Source organism: Melozone crissalis, unplaced genomic scaffold, assembly GCF_028551555.1.
Source record: "Melozone crissalis strain CALT ecotype California unplaced genomic scaffold, PUWL_Pcris_2 ptg000002l_1, whole genome shotgun sequence".
Taxonomy (NCBI): Eukaryota; Metazoa; Chordata; class Aves; order Passeriformes; family Passerellidae; genus Melozone; species Melozone crissalis.
Window position 1 is genome coordinate 15,868,543 of NW_026535780.1, and position 21,018 is coordinate 15,889,560.

The 21,018-nt window shown below is 39.5% G+C and overlaps 1 protein-coding gene across 2 annotated transcripts; it reads left to right on the plus strand.

Annotated features, from left to right (window-relative positions):
• The first annotated feature begins 3,620 nt into the window (after positions 1-3,620).
• Positions 3,621-20,282, plus strand: MED30 (mediator complex subunit 30). Of its 2 annotated transcripts, none has more exons than XM_054292542.1 (5): positions 3,621-3,713; positions 4,064-4,268; positions 5,107-5,265; positions 8,733-8,843; positions 19,858-20,282. In XM_054292542.1, the coding sequence occupies exons 2-5, from the start codon at positions 4,095-4,097 to the stop codon at positions 19,951-19,953; spliced, it is 540 nt and encodes a 179-aa protein (XP_054148517.1). In that variant the 5' UTR covers positions 3,621-3,713; positions 4,064-4,094; the 3' UTR covers positions 19,954-20,282. The 2 variants fall into 2 exon arrangements, with proteins under 2 accessions (XP_054148517.1, XP_054148440.1); XM_054292465.1 differs by having other exon boundaries at positions 3,621-3,709.
• The last annotated feature ends 736 nt before the right edge of the window (positions 20,283-21,018 follow it).

Sequence of the window (21,018 nt, forward strand, 5' to 3'; positions counted from 1 at the left end):
TCTGGCCACTCTGTGAACACTCAGAGGTTGGGCTGTGGCAGCCCAATTCAAACCACTGAAGTTGGTTGCTACATGTATGAAACCCAGTCAGCATGACCCTGCTTCTCAGTGGCCCAGCAGGCCGTGCCATTAACACACACAAACTATAGACACGTTTGCTTATGGGTACACAGATGACAGAAGCAAGAGGCAAGCAGCAAGGCTGAGCCCCTTCCATCTCGCTCTCCTTGCTGTCCTTCCATCACCTACAGCACCAAGGGCTGTGCAAGAGAGTCCTGTAAAGGCAGAGAGCTCTTCATTGCTCAACTCCAGCCTCCCCTTGGTCCACAAAACAGCTGTGTTCACCCCTACTGAGTAAGGGCATGGAGTATCACTCTCTGCTCTGATGCTTTGGGCTCTGAGCCTGTCTAATTTATCCCATCTTATATAGCACTACCAGATGGCCCTGCTTCCCTCTAAATGGATGTTTTCATAGTTCATGAAAATACATGCCTGGATGTGGAAAAAAACATTGCAGAAACCCCCCTGTCACACACAAAAAAACTCCTCAAGCACCCAGTCCTCCTCACCTAATCACAGCCATTAATTGTTTCCTCTGGTCTATGAACATAATCTCTGCTGAATTAAACTCCACCTACCTTAAGTCTTGGCCACATACTAAAAAAAGTTATGTGCCATACTGTTATGTACCACAGCTTGGTAACAGTAAAACTGTGCCATGCCTGTTTATTGTTGGCAAAGGTTCCACAAAGTCCCATTATTTCTCCTTGAATGAACACATAAACACTGAATGGGACAGGGTGGAGAATGAAAGTCCTTCCGTGGTTAACACATTTCCCCTAAGCCCATCTGTCACCCTGAGAGCAGTAACAAAGCACTGCTGCTTCAGGAATAGTGTGAGGAGACTTGTGAGGGAGTAAACTCTTTTTTCTTAGAGGAAAACAGATGATAATCCAGGAATTTCACCAGTTCTGTTTATTTTTAAACAGAATGATTCACATCGCCTTGCAAGTGTTATCAACTGATTTAGAGAAAATTATTTGAACAAAAGCAACAATTATCCTTTTCCTTCACTTCTGAGGATTTTTACTCTCCTAAATAGCACAGCAAAACCATCTTTAGAGTTGCTCAGGGTATATTGTAAAATGCAAAAAAAATTTCAAAAGCGATTATTATGGTGAAAATTATAATCACCAAAGTAGTTACTCTATAAAGAGTCCTTCAAATTTCAAATTTGGGTTAAAGTTGATTGGACTAGAGTATTACACACAGACATAGGCTCTTTGTTAGGTTTCTGGTAGCTTCCCTACAAGCCAACAACAAAGGCAGCAGAATCCTAAGACACTGGTTTGAACTGATGCCACAGAAACTGAAATGGATATAAGAGATGATCTCTGATTTGGACACCTTCCAGATGAAACCACTTGGCCCACACTGAACACAGAGAGTGGTTGCTTAATAGATTGCTTTTAAAAGCAAATTCATCCTTATCTCTTTCGACCAGAAAAACATTCTTATCTAAAAGAAGATTCCTTTGTCTGGGAATGAAATCCCAGACTCAGATGGTTCCAGAGAGTGGCAATGAAGAATATTAGGCCTCCCAGGAACATTCTCTAGCACTGTCCATGTGCAGACTTGGCTCTGTATTTCAGTTGTACCGTACATGGCAGCCCTATACTGCAGGATACCACTCTGTATGGAGTCTGTCAGCAGCCCTGAACAGTAGGTGGTCTGAATCCCTCATTACTCTTCTGCCATTGAATTTGAGGCAGTAGGTTAAGCATTGTGAGCAGAGCTCTTAGGCATGCAACCAGAAGATGAAAACCATATCCTTTGTGCTCAACACTTGAACAGTTCTTGACTCATTTTCTTAGTGTACAGTGATATGAGAAGCAAACCTTCAAACAAGCCCTTTGAAGTTCTCCAGAGGCTGCTCTTCCCAAGCATTGTCTAGCTAGACACCATGGGATGTTCTTTTGCTTTCTGAAAATATCCTCCTCTTATTTCTGTAAACCATTTTCCCCCTCTGCTTAAGTAACCATTTGTATCCTTTATGCTAAGATCTTCGCTAAAATAAGGCTATTTATATTGCAGCTTGAGTAAGGCAGAGTACTAGGGAGAACTTAGCCAGGCAGCAAAAAGCTCCAGTTTAGGAAAGGGGGTGCTCTTTCTCCTCAGTAGTCTGTTTCTGAAGTAAAAAATGTTTTATGAAGCAAAATGACTCTGACAGCAAGTTTATATCATTCTGTTCCTGAATGTTCATTGACTGCTTCTTTCTTTCTTTAACAAAGGCTGTGTACCATGCATCAAAATTCTGATTTATTTTTACAGCATTACAAATGTAAAATATTTCACACAAAAAATCATTTGTAAGATCAGTTTTAATACAGCACAACTACCTTTACTGTTCTAGAGAATTCATTAGAAGTTGCAGGTACATAAATGTCCTCTTCTGCATATTTAGATACTTACTGCCACAATCACTCAAATACAGAATCCTAGATATGATGTCAATTAGAAAAGACAGTGAAACTCTGGTAATTATTGATTTTTGCATATGAAGAATTGTTTTTGTTAGGCAGACAGTTAGCATTAGCTATTCTAGAAACAGCTCATTCCTGTCAAGCCTCACAGAACCTGCCTGGCTTCTTTTTGAGGGCGCTCCCTCTCCCTCACATAGGAGGCCTTGTCTGTGCTTCAAAAATGCCTCAATTGTACTCGTGTGGTACAAGCACTCAGAGCTGGTTTATATCCATGCAAATTCTGTGACACAGAAAGGCCAAGCGTTGAGGCTTTTCTGTATTAGCAATAATGTATCTATGCAGGAAGGAATAGCAGTGCACCCATAAAGATATAAAATTAGCACAGGTTTCAAAGTGTATACTGGCAATACATACTCATCCTACAAAACAGATATTCAGCCATTTATCAGTGTGACTGGGACTGGAGCATCTCTCTTACAAAGACAGGCTGAGAGTAGGGGCTGTTCAGCCTGGAGGAGAGGAGACCTCATAGCAGCCTTCCAGTACATGAAAGGCCCTGCAGGGAAGGTGGAGAGGGACTCTTCATCCTGAACTTCAGTGACAAGAAAGGGTGAATGGCTTCAGACCGAAAAACAGTAGGTTTAGGTGTTAGGAAGGAATCCTTAGCTGCGAGGGTGGCGGTACACCGAGCAGGGTGCCCGAGAAGCCGGGGCTGCCCCGTTCAAGGCCAGGGCGGACGGAGCTCTGAGCAACCTGGGCTGGGGGAAGGCGCCCCTGCCCCTGGCAGGGGGATTGGAATTAATTGATCTTTAAGTCAACCCAAACTGTTCTATGATCTGATAGAGGGGTGGCGGGAATGTGTGAATCTGCCTGGGGATTCTGACCAAACTCTTCAACCTCAAGAGCCCAGATGGCGGCTGACCTGCCCGCAAACCCGCACTGGATTCAGCAATCCAGGAAAACGCCCCGGCTCCCGAGCGAGATATTCGACGGAGAGCAGCGGTACAGGGGCGGCCCCTAGCCGGCCCCGGCCCCGCCTGCCGCTGCCGCCCGCCGGCTGTGACGGCGCCGGGCGCCGGGAAGCGCTTCCGCCGGCAGATCCGGGGCACGGCCCGAGTGCGGCGGCACCGGGAGTGCGGCGGGACCGGCGCGTCCGGAGCGGCTGCAGCGCGGAGCGGGGCCGGGGAACGCTGCGGAGCCGGGACACCGCTTCGCCCCGGGAGCCGGTGGGTCAGCCGAGGGAGGAGTGGTCGGGCGGGTACCGGAGCCCAGGGCTGCGGTTCTGTCTGCTGGAGCTGAGCAAAAACCTCTGTCGTGTTCCCCTTGGGACGGGTCGGGGCAGGGGCGGCGCACTGACCGCTCTGAGGGGAGGGAGGTGCGTGAGGAGCACCCCCAGTTCCAGCGCCCGGCAAAGCTGCGGTGCCTCAGGCAGCGGTGTCCAAGGGGTGCTGCCCTGAGCCGGCCTCAGCTGTTGGGCAGAACAGCGTACGGGGAAAGGGAGTGGGATTGCCACCCTACAGAAGTTTGCTGGGATAGAGTCAAACAAGCATCTGATCGTTCCATCATCACCTCTTGTGCAGCTTGCCCTGGTGTGACGGGTCGAGGCGGGAGATGTCCACTCCCCCCCTGGCCGGGGCAGGGATGCCGCCGGGCGCCTTCTCCGGGACCCAGGCTCAGGCTGCCCGCGAGGTGAACACGGCTTCGCTCTGCCGCATCGGCCAGGAGACCGTGCAGGACATCGTCTTCCGAACCATGGAGATCTTCCAGCTACTGAGGAACATGCAGGTGAGAAACAACTGTTCATACACTCAGCGTCCATGTTTTTATCACCGATGCACAGTATGTATAGATTCAGGAGACACCTTAGGACGTTTGGAAAACTCAGTCAAACTGCTCTGAAAAGGAGAATTGGTTCAAGAAGTGAGTGCGACTCTTAATATATTTGTTTAGTCCTGTACATTAAGTGAAATTCAGAAATGCTGAATTGTCATTGCCCTCCCAATAAAAAAACCTCTCAATATGCTTAGTAACTGTGTTTTCTTTTATGTACAATGATGTCTGTTCATATGTCAGTTATGTTTCTCTGCTTATGTTAACATAAGGGGAGTAAATTTAGAGGAATTTTCATTGATCTTTTTCTCTAATATTTTTCACCTAAAACTTTTTTTTTTTGTTAGTAAAAACAACATAATCCTTATTTGGGTCTACTTACTGAGAAAACATACAAATTTCTGTTGTGTTTTCACTGTGAAGAGTACAAGATAAATAATCATTCCCATTCTTTCTGTATTTTCATAACTCTTGTGTCACTGAATTGAATGACCTGGGGTTGAGACGAAAAATCTCAACCCCAGTCACAATGGTGTCATATTTAAGCATTGTGAAGACACTCACTGAAAAGTCAGAGGGATTGATGATGACCAAAAGTGTAGAATACATGAGGGTGTTAGACAGCAGTGATTGAACATATAAAATATGTAATTTTTCTAGTAAAGAAAATAAAAAATTCAGTGATTGCTATAAGAAAAGTGTGATTTGTCTTATTCTAAAATATACAAAAACCTGTCTGATATCTTTATTCATTTCATGTGACATAAATTTTTTAATGTTTTGGTTCTCTAAGTTACCAAATGGTGTTACATATCATACTGCAACATATCAAGACAGACTGGCAAAGCTGCAGGAACATCTCCGCCAGCTATCAATACTCTTCAGAAAACTGAGATTAGTCTATGACAAATGTAATGAAAACTGTGCTGGGCTCGATCCTGTTCCCATAGAAGTAAGTATCTTTATTTATATGTGAATTGTAAATCAGAATAACCACTCTGGATAGCAAATCATCCATCTTCCTCAGTTGTAGTAAACTCATAACAAGTTTTAATGTTACTGGAATTATTCAGTGGACTGAATTCTGTTTATTAATTAGAGCTTGTTGAAAGATTGTGAAACTTAGTGTCTAGTTGACATGGTGTTCTGTCATAAGTTGGACTTGGTCTCAGAGATCTTTTCCAGCCTAATTGATTCTGTGATTCTAAGAAAGCAGACTTAATTTAAAATTTTAACTTTTTTTCCCTCTGGCTTCTTGGTACTTTCACCAATTTGTTTCTCCTAGGGAAAAAAAGAAGATCAGGGCAAATTTTTTACAAGTGCAAAAAAGTGGTAAAAAGCCTGCTTCAAGCTCTCACCTGTCAGCCTGGCTCCTGAGTAATAAGTATTATTTACTTTATCTAGCCAATAATCTGTGCCTCCATAGTTCCCTCACTCAGCCATTCCTAACCTGCTGGGCAGTGTGAACCAAACTTAAATGTGCAGTGGTGGTAGAAAAGTTACAACATAAAACTTCCAGGAAGGAGGATTGTCACAGACATCTTTTGTGAAAAATCCTTTCTGTAGGATTTTTCTCCCTTCTGAGAAGCTGTGGCCTCAGCAACAAAGTGTAAACAATGGTTATCTGCTGCTGTGGAATGCAACAGGTGCACCTGTGATTGGTGTCCTGTGGATGTTTGGATTTACTGAGCACTCACGGCAGAGCTGTTCTCGCTTTCTGCCGAGAGACAGAACTTTGTTATTCATTCTTTTCCATTCTTAGCTTAGCTAGCTGCTGAGAACTTTCCTTCTATTCTTTTTAGTGTAGTTATAATGTAATATATATATAATAAAATAATAAATCAAGCCTTCTGAACATGGAATCAACATTCTCGCCTCTCTCTTCACCTCAAAACCCTTGTGACCACCGTCACAGAGGATTTGCCAAAGTTTTTCTTAATAACACTGCTGTCATTCATAAAATCTTAAATCCCACCTTCCTCATAAGTTGTTTATAATTTCTAGTAATACTTGTAAACCCTGGGTTTTGTTACAGTTTGAGTTTTTCCTGCTCTATATTAACCAGAACTTTGAAATTCTTTAATTGCTGACCTCTGGATTCTGAGGCAACTTTATTAATGGACTTTTGATTGTCCATTGAATTTTAATCATACAGGCATTATATTTGATGTATGAGTCTCTTAACTGAATAGGAGTAAAGAAATGAAGTCCATTCTGTGCAGTCCATTCTAGACTGTTATTTCAGTTTACAGTTGCTGACTTTTGACAAGGGTTTCAGAAAAATGTATTTGGAAACCTGACAGCAAGCAGGGGAATAAGTAAATTTTCCCCTTTAAGAAAATAAATCCTGTTTTCACAGTGTATTGAACTTGTGTCCTCTTTAAAAGCTTTTCATGTGTCTTATTTTCCCTTTTAACAATGGAATGATGTGGCATTTGGTTTGTATTTTTCTATAACTTTTCACATTATTTTCCCATCATCAGGATGGAAAAGAATTTCCATAGAGAAAATAAGTAGTCACTTCAGGCATTTTAAATGCAAGGTTTCACTGATAACTTAGTCACAGCAGAATTTTTTATTGATAGTTGGGGTTTTTTTTCAATCTTCTCAGTCTCTTCTTCTCTGAACTTAGTAGATGCCTGCCTCCTCATGTTTTTATTGGTTAGAGTGAATGACAGTGACACACCATTCCTCCTGGCTCAGTTTTCTTAAATTCTTCTTCCAGTAGTTCAATAATAGTCTCAATTGTATTATTTAGTGGCTGATATTCTAACCATGTCTTTACAGAATATCAACAAAACTATTTTTTTTGCAGAGTCAAGAGAAGTCTATACCTACTAGTATTGCTTATTCTATTTTTATTGATATAAATGTTTTCATAATTTTTGGTAATGTGTACTGATGTGTTATAAGTATTGTTAACTTTTTGTTAACCAACATAGCAAGGCATGAGATAATTGTGAAGGAGATCTCCCTACAAAGATTAAATTTCCTGCTTTTTTTGTGTATTGGGTATAGTTCAGCTTTTCTTGGTAGGTTTGTTTTTTGTTTAGTTTTTTTTATATATCATCTTTTCTGAAAGATAGGGAGGCTTTAAAGAAGTGTTCTTCTTTGAGTGCTACTTTATTTTTCCATCAGAGTTTTTTCCAAGAGCATATGGCAGCCCTACTACTTCTTTTTTATGGTCTGCAAATGTAGTAAGTGGTGAACATTTGCCACTTTTTCACAGCATTGTTTAGTGTGGTAGCTTTTGCCCATTTTGCTAAGCTTAATAAGAGTGGCTGCAAAAAATTTTTGTATAGAAGGAAATTACATTTTTAGTGGTATAAATCAAAGTATGTTTTCCATCAGAGGCTGGAGGCAGTGAACACTTTGTAATATTGCACCGCAACCTAAGTAAGAAGTTCATATGCACTTGATGAGCAACTTGCTCCCAGGCTTTTAAACTAATGTCTTCTTGCTCACTTTTATCAATATCAGTCTTCCATGTGTCTGCAATATGTTTGTGAACATGGATGTACTTTTGCATAGTACAGGACAGAAAAAACAATGTCAGACCAGACTATGGACTTTGTGGAGGTATTGTCCTTTAAGAAATTGTTAATAGCTTGGGAGTGTTCTGACACAGAAACAAGTATTTGTTTTGTATGTAGTATATTTCTTTTTGATCTGTTTTTTAGTAAGGAAACATAGAGTAGTATTCATTTAGAAATTTTACATCAAGGAATTTTGGCTTTGTCCAAGCTTTACAAAAAAGACAGTGCACTTTGGTCTTCTCCAGCCTAAACCAAACTGTGATTCTGTGTGTCTGAGGACACCATGGTGAGAAATACTTACAGAAAAACTCATTTTAGGTAACTGTGGGCCTGGTCTTAAGAGCAGCCAAACAGAGGCTCATTAAAACAGCAGATCATAACTAGAGTATTAGCCAAGTACCTGTGTAAAGCCAGTCATATTTATGTTCAGTATATCACTAAAATGACTTATGATAATGAGAACTTTATGTTTGGGGTTTTATTTCTTAGTGTGGAATAGTGAATTTTAAAACCCCAATCTGCAGAATTCAGCTACAAGGATTATCTATGACAAACATCTTAAAATGGAAAGACTGGCTTCTGCCTGCAGTTACAAAATTTCTTTGGTCAAGGCTTGGTAGTGTGTGAGATTGTGTCTTTTGGAAGCCATTGTTTACCTGGAGAACCAACTGAGGTCTTTGCAAGGCCTTTAGGTTTGAGGTGGCAAGCAGGCTTGTCTCCACTTTCTCTTGGGTAGTTAGAACCTGTGGAGAAAATGGTAGTACCATATGTATTTCCTGGATTTGAGTATTTGAGGGTTTTATTTTTTTTAATTTCTTTTTTTTTCCTCTTTTTTCCTTTTTTTTTTTTTTTTAACTAAAGCTGATGTTTCTTGTCTTCACAGCAACTTATTCCATATGTTGAAGAAGATGGCTCCAAGCATGATGATCGTGGTGCTGCAAGTCAGCTTCGTTTTGCTACTGAAGAGAGAAGGGAAATCATGGAAGTTAATAAGGTAACAAAATTGAAATTAATTTGCATAAACTGAGAAATGTCATTTTCACATCATAAAGCCTAAATTTCTAGATTGCTGTCCTAAATACAGAATGTGTGATGACTGCCATCAAAACTGGAAATAAATGCTTTTTATTTATGAATATTTCAGTATTGACCTTTTAGTTAACTATTTTTTAGCTGTACCTTTGGCAGTAGAGTTTCCTAACAATTCTAACTTGTGTCACTTTTAAAACTGACATTTATTTTTAAGAATACAGTGTGTTGTGTTTATGTGTTACCCACTAGATATTGACAGTACAAACTGAACTAAGGTGCCCATTGAACTAATTTATCTTAAAAACTTACCTTAGGTGTAAAAATAATTGAATGCCAGATGTAAATATTTTTACAATTATGTGAATTGGTAAAGAATTTTCAGGGCTACCTTCTGGATTTTGACAGTTTGAGGAAGACTGTTCCTTTTGTAAAGAGGAACATTGACTGAATCTTGGCACATTCAGAAAAATGTACTATGAATTATAAAAGTTAAATGAGTTAAAATGTTAAATTTTCAGTTTGAGTGGCATTGTGCAACTGGGTACAATTAGTGAAGAGGGATTCAAATCTAAAAATAATTATGCTGTAGTAAAAGCTAATGTAATACAGAGATTAAAAATACATAGTTTTAGCAGACCACAATTTTGAACATTGTTTCTTCAATCTGTAAAATACAAAGATAGGATTAAATACATATTTCTATAGCTGTAATATCTGCAAATACTCAGTAAGAAGGAGTTTTAATCTACAAAAATAACTGAACAAAAGAAATAAATGGATAAAATGTTTATTTATGGAATGAATAATTGAAAAAAAAAGGATTTTCAGCTTTTGAAATATTTCCAATGTTTTAATTTGTCTTCCACAATCATACATGTATTGAATTTTTCATAACCCATTTCTTTAGAAAAATGCATGTGTATTGTACAGGAAAAAATGAGGACTGTGTGAATTTAGAGAAATGCAGTTGTCAGCTCTCCTGTTGTAATCTTTCTCTTCACTGCTGATGTAGCAGGGTTGAATATATTATATTGCATGTAATGTTGTACTGTGAATTAATGCACATTTATTTGCAATCTTTAGGTATTAATAAGCTTAACTGTCCATATTTGCTGTGGTTTTAATAGTTCTGTGACATGGTTTTGCCCTTGTTGTTGTACTTGTATGCTAATATGGTTTTAAACCTTCTTGGTGTGATCTTGTGAAAATAATTTCATAAATTTTTATGAAGAGTTCTCAACCTTAAGAAGGTTGATGGTGTTGCAGGACCATTGGTATCAAACTGGTAATTGAGAATGCATTGAAATCTTCATGTAAATATAGGGTGAAATCCTGTATTTATATTTAAATGCCTAGACCTAATTTCCAGATTTTCCACAGGAAATCTTCACAAGATAGTTGAACTTTCTCTAGTATTCTTGTGGACAAGTATTAGTAACTGCAGCAAAAGAAAGTTAAATTTCTTCTTTTTTGAAAGTTCAGTGATTTTTTCTTTTGTCTCCCTCCAGTTGTATAAGCACATCTACTACCATTTTCAAAGTTCAAATTTTAATACATTACAGACTAGGTAACGCTTTTATGACTAGAAATATATAATATTTTTTTTTTTTTTTTTTGGCAAAGAAAAGGTACTAAAATCAGATAATTGGCCTAATTTCTAACACTGGCTGCTGGGTTCAAGGAGGGCTTGCTCTGGTTCCTAGCTGGCCCATCTGACAGCTCTTCAGGCCTCTCTAGTGTGTAATGTCCACCTCCAACTCAATTTGATGAATTAATTTTAGGAAAATTTCAGTGATGCAAAATGTTGATGAGAATACTGTGACAGGGAAATCAACATGGTAGTTAAATAAGCTTTTTATATTCTTGACAAAAGCTTCCTTCAGCTCCTTGTCCTATTCTCACCTAATCCTTTTTGCTTCGATAGGCATTATTTTTTTCAGTCTTACATGTTATTGGTACCAAAAAATCACTGTTGCAATAACCCAGGACTTTGCCACCATTGTGATATTTGAATTGTGATATTTGAATTAGTTCTTACACTGCCATGGATCTCTGAATTTTGCCCTTCTTGCTGTGATGCCCCAGCCAGTGTGATTTCTTTAGTCAAAGACACAAACTGCCCCACTGTGTGGAGCGCTGCCAAAACTAGTAGTAGCTCTTACAAACCTTGTGGGTCATATGTTCTCACATCAAAATGTCCTCATTCCATGAACCACTGACTGGAAAAACAGCAGCTTTCCTTTGCTGCTGCAGGTGTCTGGGAAGGGAGCACCCTCAGCAGGAGGAGGAGGAGGAGGCGAGCATCAGGTGCTTCCTGTGCTCACCATCCCGTTCATGGGGCGGGAGAACGTGATGATGTAACAGAGTTCCTAAAAACTGCAGGAGCTTTTCATATTGGTTTCCTGTGACACCTTTTTACTTAGTTATTCTGCTATTTTGGGACCTTTTAGGTCAGAAAGTCTAATGTGCTGACCTTGGCTATGTAAGTACTTGTCTGTTAATTTAAAATATAGATTAGTTTACAAGGCAATGAATTTCTGTCCTAGTAATCCAGTAGTAATTAGCAACTGTAGGTTTAAATAAAACCTATTAAGCTTTATAGCACAAGGGAGTTTTGCCCACAGTAAGAAGCTTCTACCATTATTACAAAACAAACCATTTCTTGAGCACTGGCTACCTCTATCTGTCTTAAACAGTTCTCTCCTGCAGTTCCCAAAAATCTATCTTATTCTTTTTTATCTGTATATGTTTTCAGGGCTTATAAATCGTTGAGGTGGTTGAATTTTTTGGAATAAATTACTGTTCCAGAATCAGTTTAGCACTTGAATTGGTCTTTTAGTACATGTCTTGATCCAGTTTTCATTGAAATTAATCTATTTGCAGCAAGTGGAAGATGTTCCCAAGATTTCCTCTCCTGCTCATGTTTTTCAAGTGTTTAATGTTCTGTCTCTTAAGTTTTTTATCTTTAAAGTATAAAATGATCAGTATTATTTTCAAGATGTCAGGCTCACCTTCAATCTGTGGTCTTGTAGTACATTTGACAAGACTTGAAACAAAAATACCAAATCAAAATTTGAGAATTATTTATTCTGTTTTGCTGCCCTATCAATGTTTTTCTTTACTGCTCACTTTTAGAAATGCAGCAAGTACAGCTTAGGTTTCATTCATGCTATAGGTCTGGTTTCAATGAAGCACTTAGGAAAACCATCACATAATGAGTAGTGTAGGTACATTTGGGTGAAAACAGAGCAAAATAGCATTTGGGCATTCCAGGTAGCCCTTAGAAAACAATTGTATTTGCTATTCTTATCTAATGTTTGTTAAGTGTTTAACAGTGATCTTGCTAAGGAGAAAAAGACAATCTACATGACAGACTTCTGAGTTAAGCTTAAGTAACAAGTGTATCTCTGGGCTTTTTTTTTGGTAGCACAAACATTGTGCCTTGCAGCTGATGCTGTTTAGGACTATGAAGAAAACCTAAATTCCTTTTAAGCCACCTTTCACAGTATTTTCATTTCTTTTAATTGGTTTTATATGTGCAGAGTCCTTTTTCACCCAAAATATGAGTGTGCATGAGAGAACGCTTTGGGGAGAGGGGGAGAATTAGTTACTTGGACACCTTCTGGGCAGGTTAATCTGCACTGGAGACAACTCCATGAATTTTTGAGTACCAAACTGACTTTCTGCAATGGTAGAATCAGAGGAATTTAGGCTCAGTGGGAGGTCTGGAGATTATCTCGTTCAGCCCCCAGGCCAAGACAGGGTCAACCAGCAAAGTTAGATCCAGCTTTTCCAAGTCATGTCCATGCTCCAGCATATCAAATGCCTGTAAGGATTGAAATTCTGTCTTTTCTGGACCCTTGACTTTTATTGTGAAAATTTTCCTAATGTTACATTAGATTTTTTTTGTCATTACTTGTCTATTCACTGTCCCTCATCCTTTTGCTCTGTATACTCAAGAAGAGTCCAGCTTTCTCTTTTCTGTGAGCTTCATTAGGTGGCTGAAGATAGCACTGAGATCCTTCCCTCTGGCCTTGTCTGCCTGAGATTGAACAAACACAGCTTTAATCATTGTGGTGGCCTTCCACTGGGCATTTTCCAGTATGATAGAGCTTTGTGTTGATCCCTAAATTGGTCAGTCATTCTCCAGAGCCAAGGACAGGAGAGTATGAGAGGTACTCACCTGACCTGAGAGGTACACTCTTGCTAATATAGGGCAGAGGGCAGTTTGTCTTCCTTGTTGCAAAAAAAGATCTGCTGATGTCTCCTGTTAAACTTGTTAGAAAGTATCTAAAAGGACCTCAGATCCTTTTCTGCAAGTGTAATTTCTATTCAGTCAGCCCTCTGTCTGTGCTGTTGTATGAGTTTATTCTGTGTGCAGATGTAGGATGTTGCTTTAATTGAAGTTCCTGAGATAGGTGTTGGCCTGCCTTTCCCACCTGTTGAGGTTCCTCCAAATCCAAGATCCCACCACTGAGTACATTTTGGCATTGCCCATCAATTTGATAACTTTGATATGGTGATTAGATCATTAAGTGTGGTTAGTCATTAATGAGGATATTAAGAATATTCACCTTAGTATCAATATGAGAAGCTTCAAGGGTGACCAACTAGCACTTGATCTTAATACTGATGATCCCAGCATTTAGAATCCCATAGTCCAGCCAGTTTTCCATCAACCCAGTAATTCACCTATCCAAACCACATCTCTCCAGTTTGCTCAAAGGCAATGAGAGCCTGTGTCAAAAGCCTGACTTATTAATGATTTTACTTTATGGAAGTGAAGAAAATCTCCTGCTCTCCCCTTGCCCCACAGCCAGTCATTTCTTGATAGAAGGCTGTCATGTTGGTCAGGCACAAGGCATCTGTAGCAAATCCAGTGTGGCTGTTCCCAGTCACCTTATCATTATGTGTCTGGATATGACTTTCTGAAGGATTTGCTGCACAGTCTTTCTGGAGTCAAGAGTTAGGCTGAGTAGCCTGTAGTTTTCTGGATCCCCCTTGTTGTCTTTCTTGGAAATGAGCTGAAATATTTCCTTTTTCAACAGGAGCATATCCCCCCTCTCCAGTAGAAAATTAAGCAGAGTGGTCTTGTTATGTCATAAACCAGCTTTCTCAGGACTCAGATGTATTTTTATTCCAGATCATAAATTATTTCCTTTTGAGTTTTGTATAAAATGTTGCACACAAATTTTTTCACATTGTATCTGTATCAAAACCATATCGCACTTACAAAGTTGAAAAAAGTTAGGAAAAGGTGGGCATAAAGCTGCCTATAAAATCCCAACTGTCCCCTTTTGTCCTCATATAGATGTATATTATACAACCTTTATTGCATAACCACATTTGGTTCCTCTTCCCCCCTTCCCACTTTCTATTCTGCAAGAGTTCTTTGAGCTATTCTGCTTTTGTGGCAGACTAGGCAATATTTTGATTGAATCAGTATTGTAGTAAATAAGATTATAAAAATCCTGGTTTGTGAATTGCCTAACTGGCATTAGGCTATGGAGTAAGCAGGGAATTTGGGAATGAGAAGGAAGGATTTATTGTGTGTAGTGAGTAGCCGACTAAGGGAGCTCTTGGGAGCTGAATTTTTTTTTTTCTCTGCCACGAATTATCTGTGGTAGTTGTTCATTCTTCCCCTTATGGCTCATGGTAGCTTTGAATATGTGGGAAGCTGTTAAAATACAAAATTTAGAGATGAACATGAATCTTAAATATCTTTGGACAAAGTTGGCAGCAGTGCAGTTTTATCTGTAGTGTTCATGTGACTGAGTTTGCCATCTGTAGCTGAGGATCATAGATCTGGGGGATTTTCATATAAAGAATGGGGATGTAACACTGAGGAGTATGGTGGAGAAGCACCTTGGGGAATGAATAATTCCATTACAAGCTACAGAGCTTAGATGGTACTCAGTAAACAAGACCTCAGACCTCATTGTCAAACGATAAATAATTGGTATGAAGCAAACATCCATCTATTTGAATGAAGGTGCTTATTCCTCTCAGAACAACAGATCAGTGCATAAATACAATCCTGTCTGGGTCAATAGGTGAAAAGTATTGAGCTTGCAGCAGAGCACAGGTTGTCACTGGTGTTTCTGTTTCAGGAGCACAGGGTTACACATGCAGAAGGAGCAGTTTTCCTTTCAGCTGTCAGATGAGATGCAGGGCAGAAAATTCAGTCTCTCATTTCTGCTAAGTGTAGAACAGTCTTGCCTGTGGGTGACATCAGGAAAAGCTGTAGATACTGGACAGTGAGTGTATTAATGTTTAATTGCACAGCAGTTACTGTAATAGTGATGAATATATTTCATCCCTTTGGAAAAAATAAAAATAGATTGATATATGCATTTATTATGATGGAAAATGAGCCTTGGTATCAGTTGAGCAGCCATAACTTAAGACTCTGCTTGACAGCTCTAAGAGAGTTCAACCAAAGTGTTGAGGGCACTCTTTCCATAATATTTTTTTCCAGCTATGTGCATATAACATATGCTATGTGCATATAGCATTGTGATAGTCTCTTAACTAGCAAAGGAAAAAAAAGCAGGTTTTTCCACCTTCATACTTCAGAGATTTCATTATGAAGGATTCATTTAAAAAAAGAACAGAGTAAATGTCACCTTCCTATTACAAACATCGTGTTTCTGTAGGAATTTCTTGGGCTTGGCTTACCTGGAAACACAGAGGCCACTGTCACCTTCATGAGGCCTTCAAGAATAACTTCCTACAGCAGTTCAGTGGTCCAAAGGAGTAACATGAGTATTATGTCCAGCTCTGGGCTCCTGAGCACAGGAAAACCAGGGAACTGTTGGAGTGGCCTCAGAGGAGGGCTACAAAAATTATCAGAGGGATGGAACACTTCTCCTATGGGGAAAGGCTGAGAGTTGAGGCTGTTCAGTCTGAAGAAGAGAAGACACCAGGGGATCTTACAGAAGCCTTTCAGTACCTAAAAGGGGATAATAAGAAAGATGGGAACAAACTTTTTAGCTGGGCCTGTTGTGATAGGACAAGGGGTAATGGCTTTGAACTAAAAGAAGTCCAATTTTGATGAAATATAAGGGAGACATTTTTTAGGCTGAGGGTGATAAAATACTTGTCCTGAGAGTTGGTAGATGCCCCATCCCTGGGAACATTCACAGTCAGGTTGTACTGGGCTGTGAGCAACCTGATTTAGTTGAAGATGTCCGTGCTGATTGCAGGGTTGCACTGGATGACCTTTAAAGGTCCCTTCCAACCCAAACTGTTCCATGATTCCATACTCCTGGGAAAGAATGTGATCCAAGTTCTCTATAGTAGACTCTTAATCAACAAAGTAATTTTTTAAAATTTTGCTAAGATTTATGCAAGTAAAAGTACTGTGGTTATTAATATTTAATGTTACACTGAGATACTGAGATGTCCTTCTGGCCTGTACTGTGGTAGATCTTGAATAGAGCAGGTAAAAACCACAGCTGGCACAGCATTCAGGAGAATGGTCTTCAATACAAGATTTTCAAGATAGAAACAGATCTTTCCTTGTTTTTTTCCTTAAGCAAAAGAAGAGCCTGTACAACTTAGACAGGTACTGTTGATGTTTTTACAAGCACCACTTGGAATATGATCTTACTCTTCCATGGTGTTTACATTATTTCCTTTGCCTGAATAAGGGATTTCTAACAAATGGATTGAGTGCAGCATAATGACTCACAGGGATGTTTTTGTTTTAAAATTTGAAGGATACATGAGTTTAAAATGAGGAGAGAGACAAGAACACTGTGCAAAGGAAGGTTCTGATACATCTCTGGTTGTAAGTTGTGAATTGGTCTAGACTGCATTGATTTCTAATGAAATGCAAGTGAAGCAAAAAGGAATTTAGGTAAAAAATGTATTTCAGTCAAAGTTGAAATTACCATGTCCTACTGAACCCAAATCTGTATGAAACATGGCAGGTTCTTTATGGCAGCTTTTCTTCCTTGAAAGACAGCTGTTTCCTGGATCTTTGTTGTGGTTCTCCCACCTCATTTCATTTATGTGGGTTTTGTGCTTCAGTAAATGTTTTCGTAAATGACCTACCCAACCTAAGCCAGCTGAGGTCTCCTTGGTTACTGGGAGGTGCAGTCCTTGCCAGCCCCATCATGATGGCCATAATACTTGCAAGGTCAGTCAGAATGGTCCCCACTGAAAATTAATATCACCAAAGAAGACCCCCTAGGGTAGGTTTGCAGTCAGATCACTTTTCTGACAGGAAGGAACTAACAGAAACAGGCCTGAGAGATGTAACTTGAATTTAGGGCTCTTAAACTCATTATAAACTGCCTCATAGATTTTCCCTGTGCTATCTAAAAACAGTCAGAAGCTGTAGCATGTATGTAGGATGAAGTACTTTTTCTTGTTTCATGCAACTGTTAATCCTGAGAAGCAGTCTAGAGTTCAACTAAGTCATTTCAACAGAAGGAGGAAAGGGTGGGAGACAACTTGCAAGCAATCTGTTCAAATGAAAATTTGTCACTGCTGCAAAAGCTGCTTAAAGATTTTGCCCATTTCCCAAGAAGACCATTTCACCTATCTTTTCAAGGTTAGGCTTGAGTTGAGATGTTACTGGCTCAGCAAAGTCTTAAGCAGAGGCCAGCCCTTCCAGTGGTGCAGAACATATTAATTATGTAGTACTTTGTGGTGTGGACCACTGCCTGTCAAAGATCAGTAACAAAGATCACTGTATGCATTTCAATTAGGAGACTGTGCTCTCTGAAGTAGATTTTTTTTCTCCTCTCTTTATTCTTTCAACAGCCTAGCAACCCAGGGATGGTGCTTCATCTTAGATGTTTTTTTCTGATTCCAGAATAAGTAGAAGAGCTAAGAAATTAGCTCCTCACTAAAAATGAGGATCTAAAATTATCTTCAGATAAATAAACAAATTTATACTTCTTGTCCTTACAGATGCTTTGAAAACAAATGAAATCCTGTCTAAATGTTCCCCTGTCTAGCAGCATCAAAGAAAGATCAAACAATTTACAGTGTCATAATGCTTTCACAAGAAAGGAAAACAGTATTACAGAATGAGTCTTTCAGGCATAGCTTACACAAAGTTCATGTGAGTAACAGCATTTAGCAGTACAATTAGACATGGATGGAGAGAGAAAACAGAGGTCAATGGTTCTTACTTCTGTCTGTGACTTCAGTTACCATCACCAACTGTTCAGCCTTCATTTCCATTGATGCAGGTTTTGAAATACCTTGAAATGGCATGGTATGAGGGAGTTACAGCTTGCATTAAACTGGTAGTTTTGATGTAGCAGTCACTGATTTCTCTAGGATTGGATGTTGAGGATGGCAAACAGAATAATGTTTAAAAATGCCACAGGTATGAGCATGCTTGTTTATCTCATCCCTCTTGTGCTTTCTCAAGCATCAGGATTTTGCATTTATGACCTTTAGTAGGAAGACCCTTGCAATTCTGTCATTTCAGTGCTGTGGTAATTACATGCTGCTTAGCTTTCTCTCTTGTCTTTAGTTAGGAGGTGAATCTCTGCTCTATATTGTGAAGTCTTGCATCAGCAAATGGAAAAGAAAGAGGCATTAGATAAATGCGCATATTTTTCTTTAAAACACTTTTCAGCCTGTCAAATGCTTGGTTAGGAATTCCATGTTAGTGCACATGAACTGTCCTGCATATGTTTTTGTATCCTTCTTGGGAGTCTAGATCTGAGTGTTATCTCTTCCAGTGTCCTGCAAAGTCTGTATTTAGGAATGTTTCCCTTACTATGGTCCCCATGTAATCTAAGCCTAATTACCATATACTGCAGACTGGTTTTTACAGGTCTGAAGTGAATAGGCTTCCTTTATTTCTCTGGACTTCTCTCCCAGCTGATCAGCTGGCAATTTAAAAATATTGTTGTGTTGACTGCATCAAAATTCAGGAGACTAATTTTCAGAGTATTGCTTCATTTTCTCTCTGTTTCAGTAACTTCAGTTGTGTTACTGATTTGAGTCATGCTTTTAATGCCTTTTGTGTAGTGCAAATAACAAAGTTACATCAAACCTGAAAGATTTTGTTCTGTTTTGATGGAAGCAAGTCTTTCCTGGGCTTTTACTTTACTTGGAACTCCGGACTTCCCTAATGAATAAATAGTTTGATCTCTGATGTTGGAAGGCTGGCATCTTATCAAATCAGAATGAAACGAAAGACAAACTGGGTGCTGTTAACAACAACCTAACTTACTTTTTAACAGCTTTGATTTGAGCAGGAAAATGAATAAATGAAACAATAAATATGGGTATTATTATGAAACATTACAGTTTTGCAAAATTGTGTGATGTCTTGATGCCCTGATCTTTCTTCTGTAGAGACATAATTTCTGAGTTTTGGCTATGCAACCAAATAAAAGCTGGTTTGCTGTTCTCCTATTCCTCCAAATGCTTGGGCAGTTTGCAAAAACAAATATATAATTTTTAAAAATTCAGCATGCTTGGGAAAACCTTTTTCAAGATAGGACTCTTAAAGCATTAGAGTTGACCTACACAGCAGAAGGGCTGCAAAAGCTTGATTTGTTTCACCTATACCCTGTGCTTTGTTCAAACTTGTATTGTTAATGCCTCATTTTTCTTGAAACCAAATTTATAAAACGTATATTCACATAAATTCACCTTCTTCTCATATTTTTTCTTCCAGCTTAGGATGCTCTCTTTTAGACTTTTCAAAAGTGAGGACCTATTCCCACAAGCCTCCAGCTTTTGAAGGTGTCAGGTGTTTTGATAAAAGGCTGCTGTGAAACAAACCAGCATTCCCCCTCTAGCAATGGTCCTTAACTTTTGAGGCTTTCTTGTATTTTTAGAATGTGCTTTAAAGAGGATGTATTATCCCACTAATAGTGCTCACTGACAGCTGAGAAAAAGATTTATATAGCATTTCATAGCACTGTAACTTTTGTTGAATTTTTGAGTGCACTATTTGAGCTGTTCATAAAAAAACTTCTAATAAACTCTTCCCACAGAAACTGAAACAGAAGAATCAGCAGCTGAAGCAGATCATGGATCAGTTACGAAATCTTATTTGGGACATAAATGCCATGTTGGCAATGAGGAACTGAACAAGGAAAATCAATCGTCGTAACTGAAGAAGATACAAATCTCTTTGGATATACTTAACTTCCTTCTAAGAAGTAACATATTTTTCCACAATTATATTGCAGTAATGTTTGAAAAGTCTCGAAGATTAAAATGTTGGGTTGTTTTCTAGTAATGTGAATGGTTTTGGGTTTGTTTTTATAGAAGATTCATTGTGTAAGTTTTACCTCTGTGATACTGCTTACAGCCTCAGTAATTTACTGTAGTAGTTTGGATTCCTATGCAGAAAGGGGTTTTATAAATTATGTGTTTCTGGATTTTCTTTATAATGCGATTAAAAATTATAAAAACATATGTTTATATGCAGTTTATTCTGTAGTGCAAATAGCCTCTACAGAGAGGAAAAGTTGCAAGACAGGAAAGTTACTCCAGAAAACTAGGGGGCTGAAATCAGCAATCAGATACTGCAATTCAGTCTGCAGTATTTTTTATATTATCTGCAGTGCAGAGCAGAGCAGAGCAGGACAATCCCCTCCCTTGCCTGGCTGGTGATGCTGCCCCTGATGCCCCCAGGACAGGGATGGCCCTCCTGGCTGCCAGGGCACTGCTGGCTCATGTTCAATTTGCCATTGACCAGGACCCCCAGGTCCCTTTCCATGGCTCTGCTCTCCAGCCTCTCATTCCCCAGTCTGTACACACAGCCAGGGCTGCCCCATCCCAGGTGCAGAATCCAGCACTTGCCCTTGTTAAACTTCACACAGTTGGAGATTGCCCAACCCTTTAATTTGTGGAGGTCTCTTCAGGGCCTTTCTGACCCCAAGGGAGTTGACAGCTCCTCCCAATTCAGTGTCATCCACAAACTTACTCAGTATTCCTTCCCATCCTGCATTGAAGAGCACAGGGCCAAGGATGGAGCCCTGCAGGACCCCACTGGTGACAGTCACCAGGGTGATGTGCCCATTCACTATAAGGGACAGTCATCACTCTGATGTGTCTCATTCACTGTAAGGGACAGTCACCACTCAGATGTGCCCATTCACTGGGACAGTCACCAGTCTGATGTGTCCCATTCACTGTAAGGGACAGTC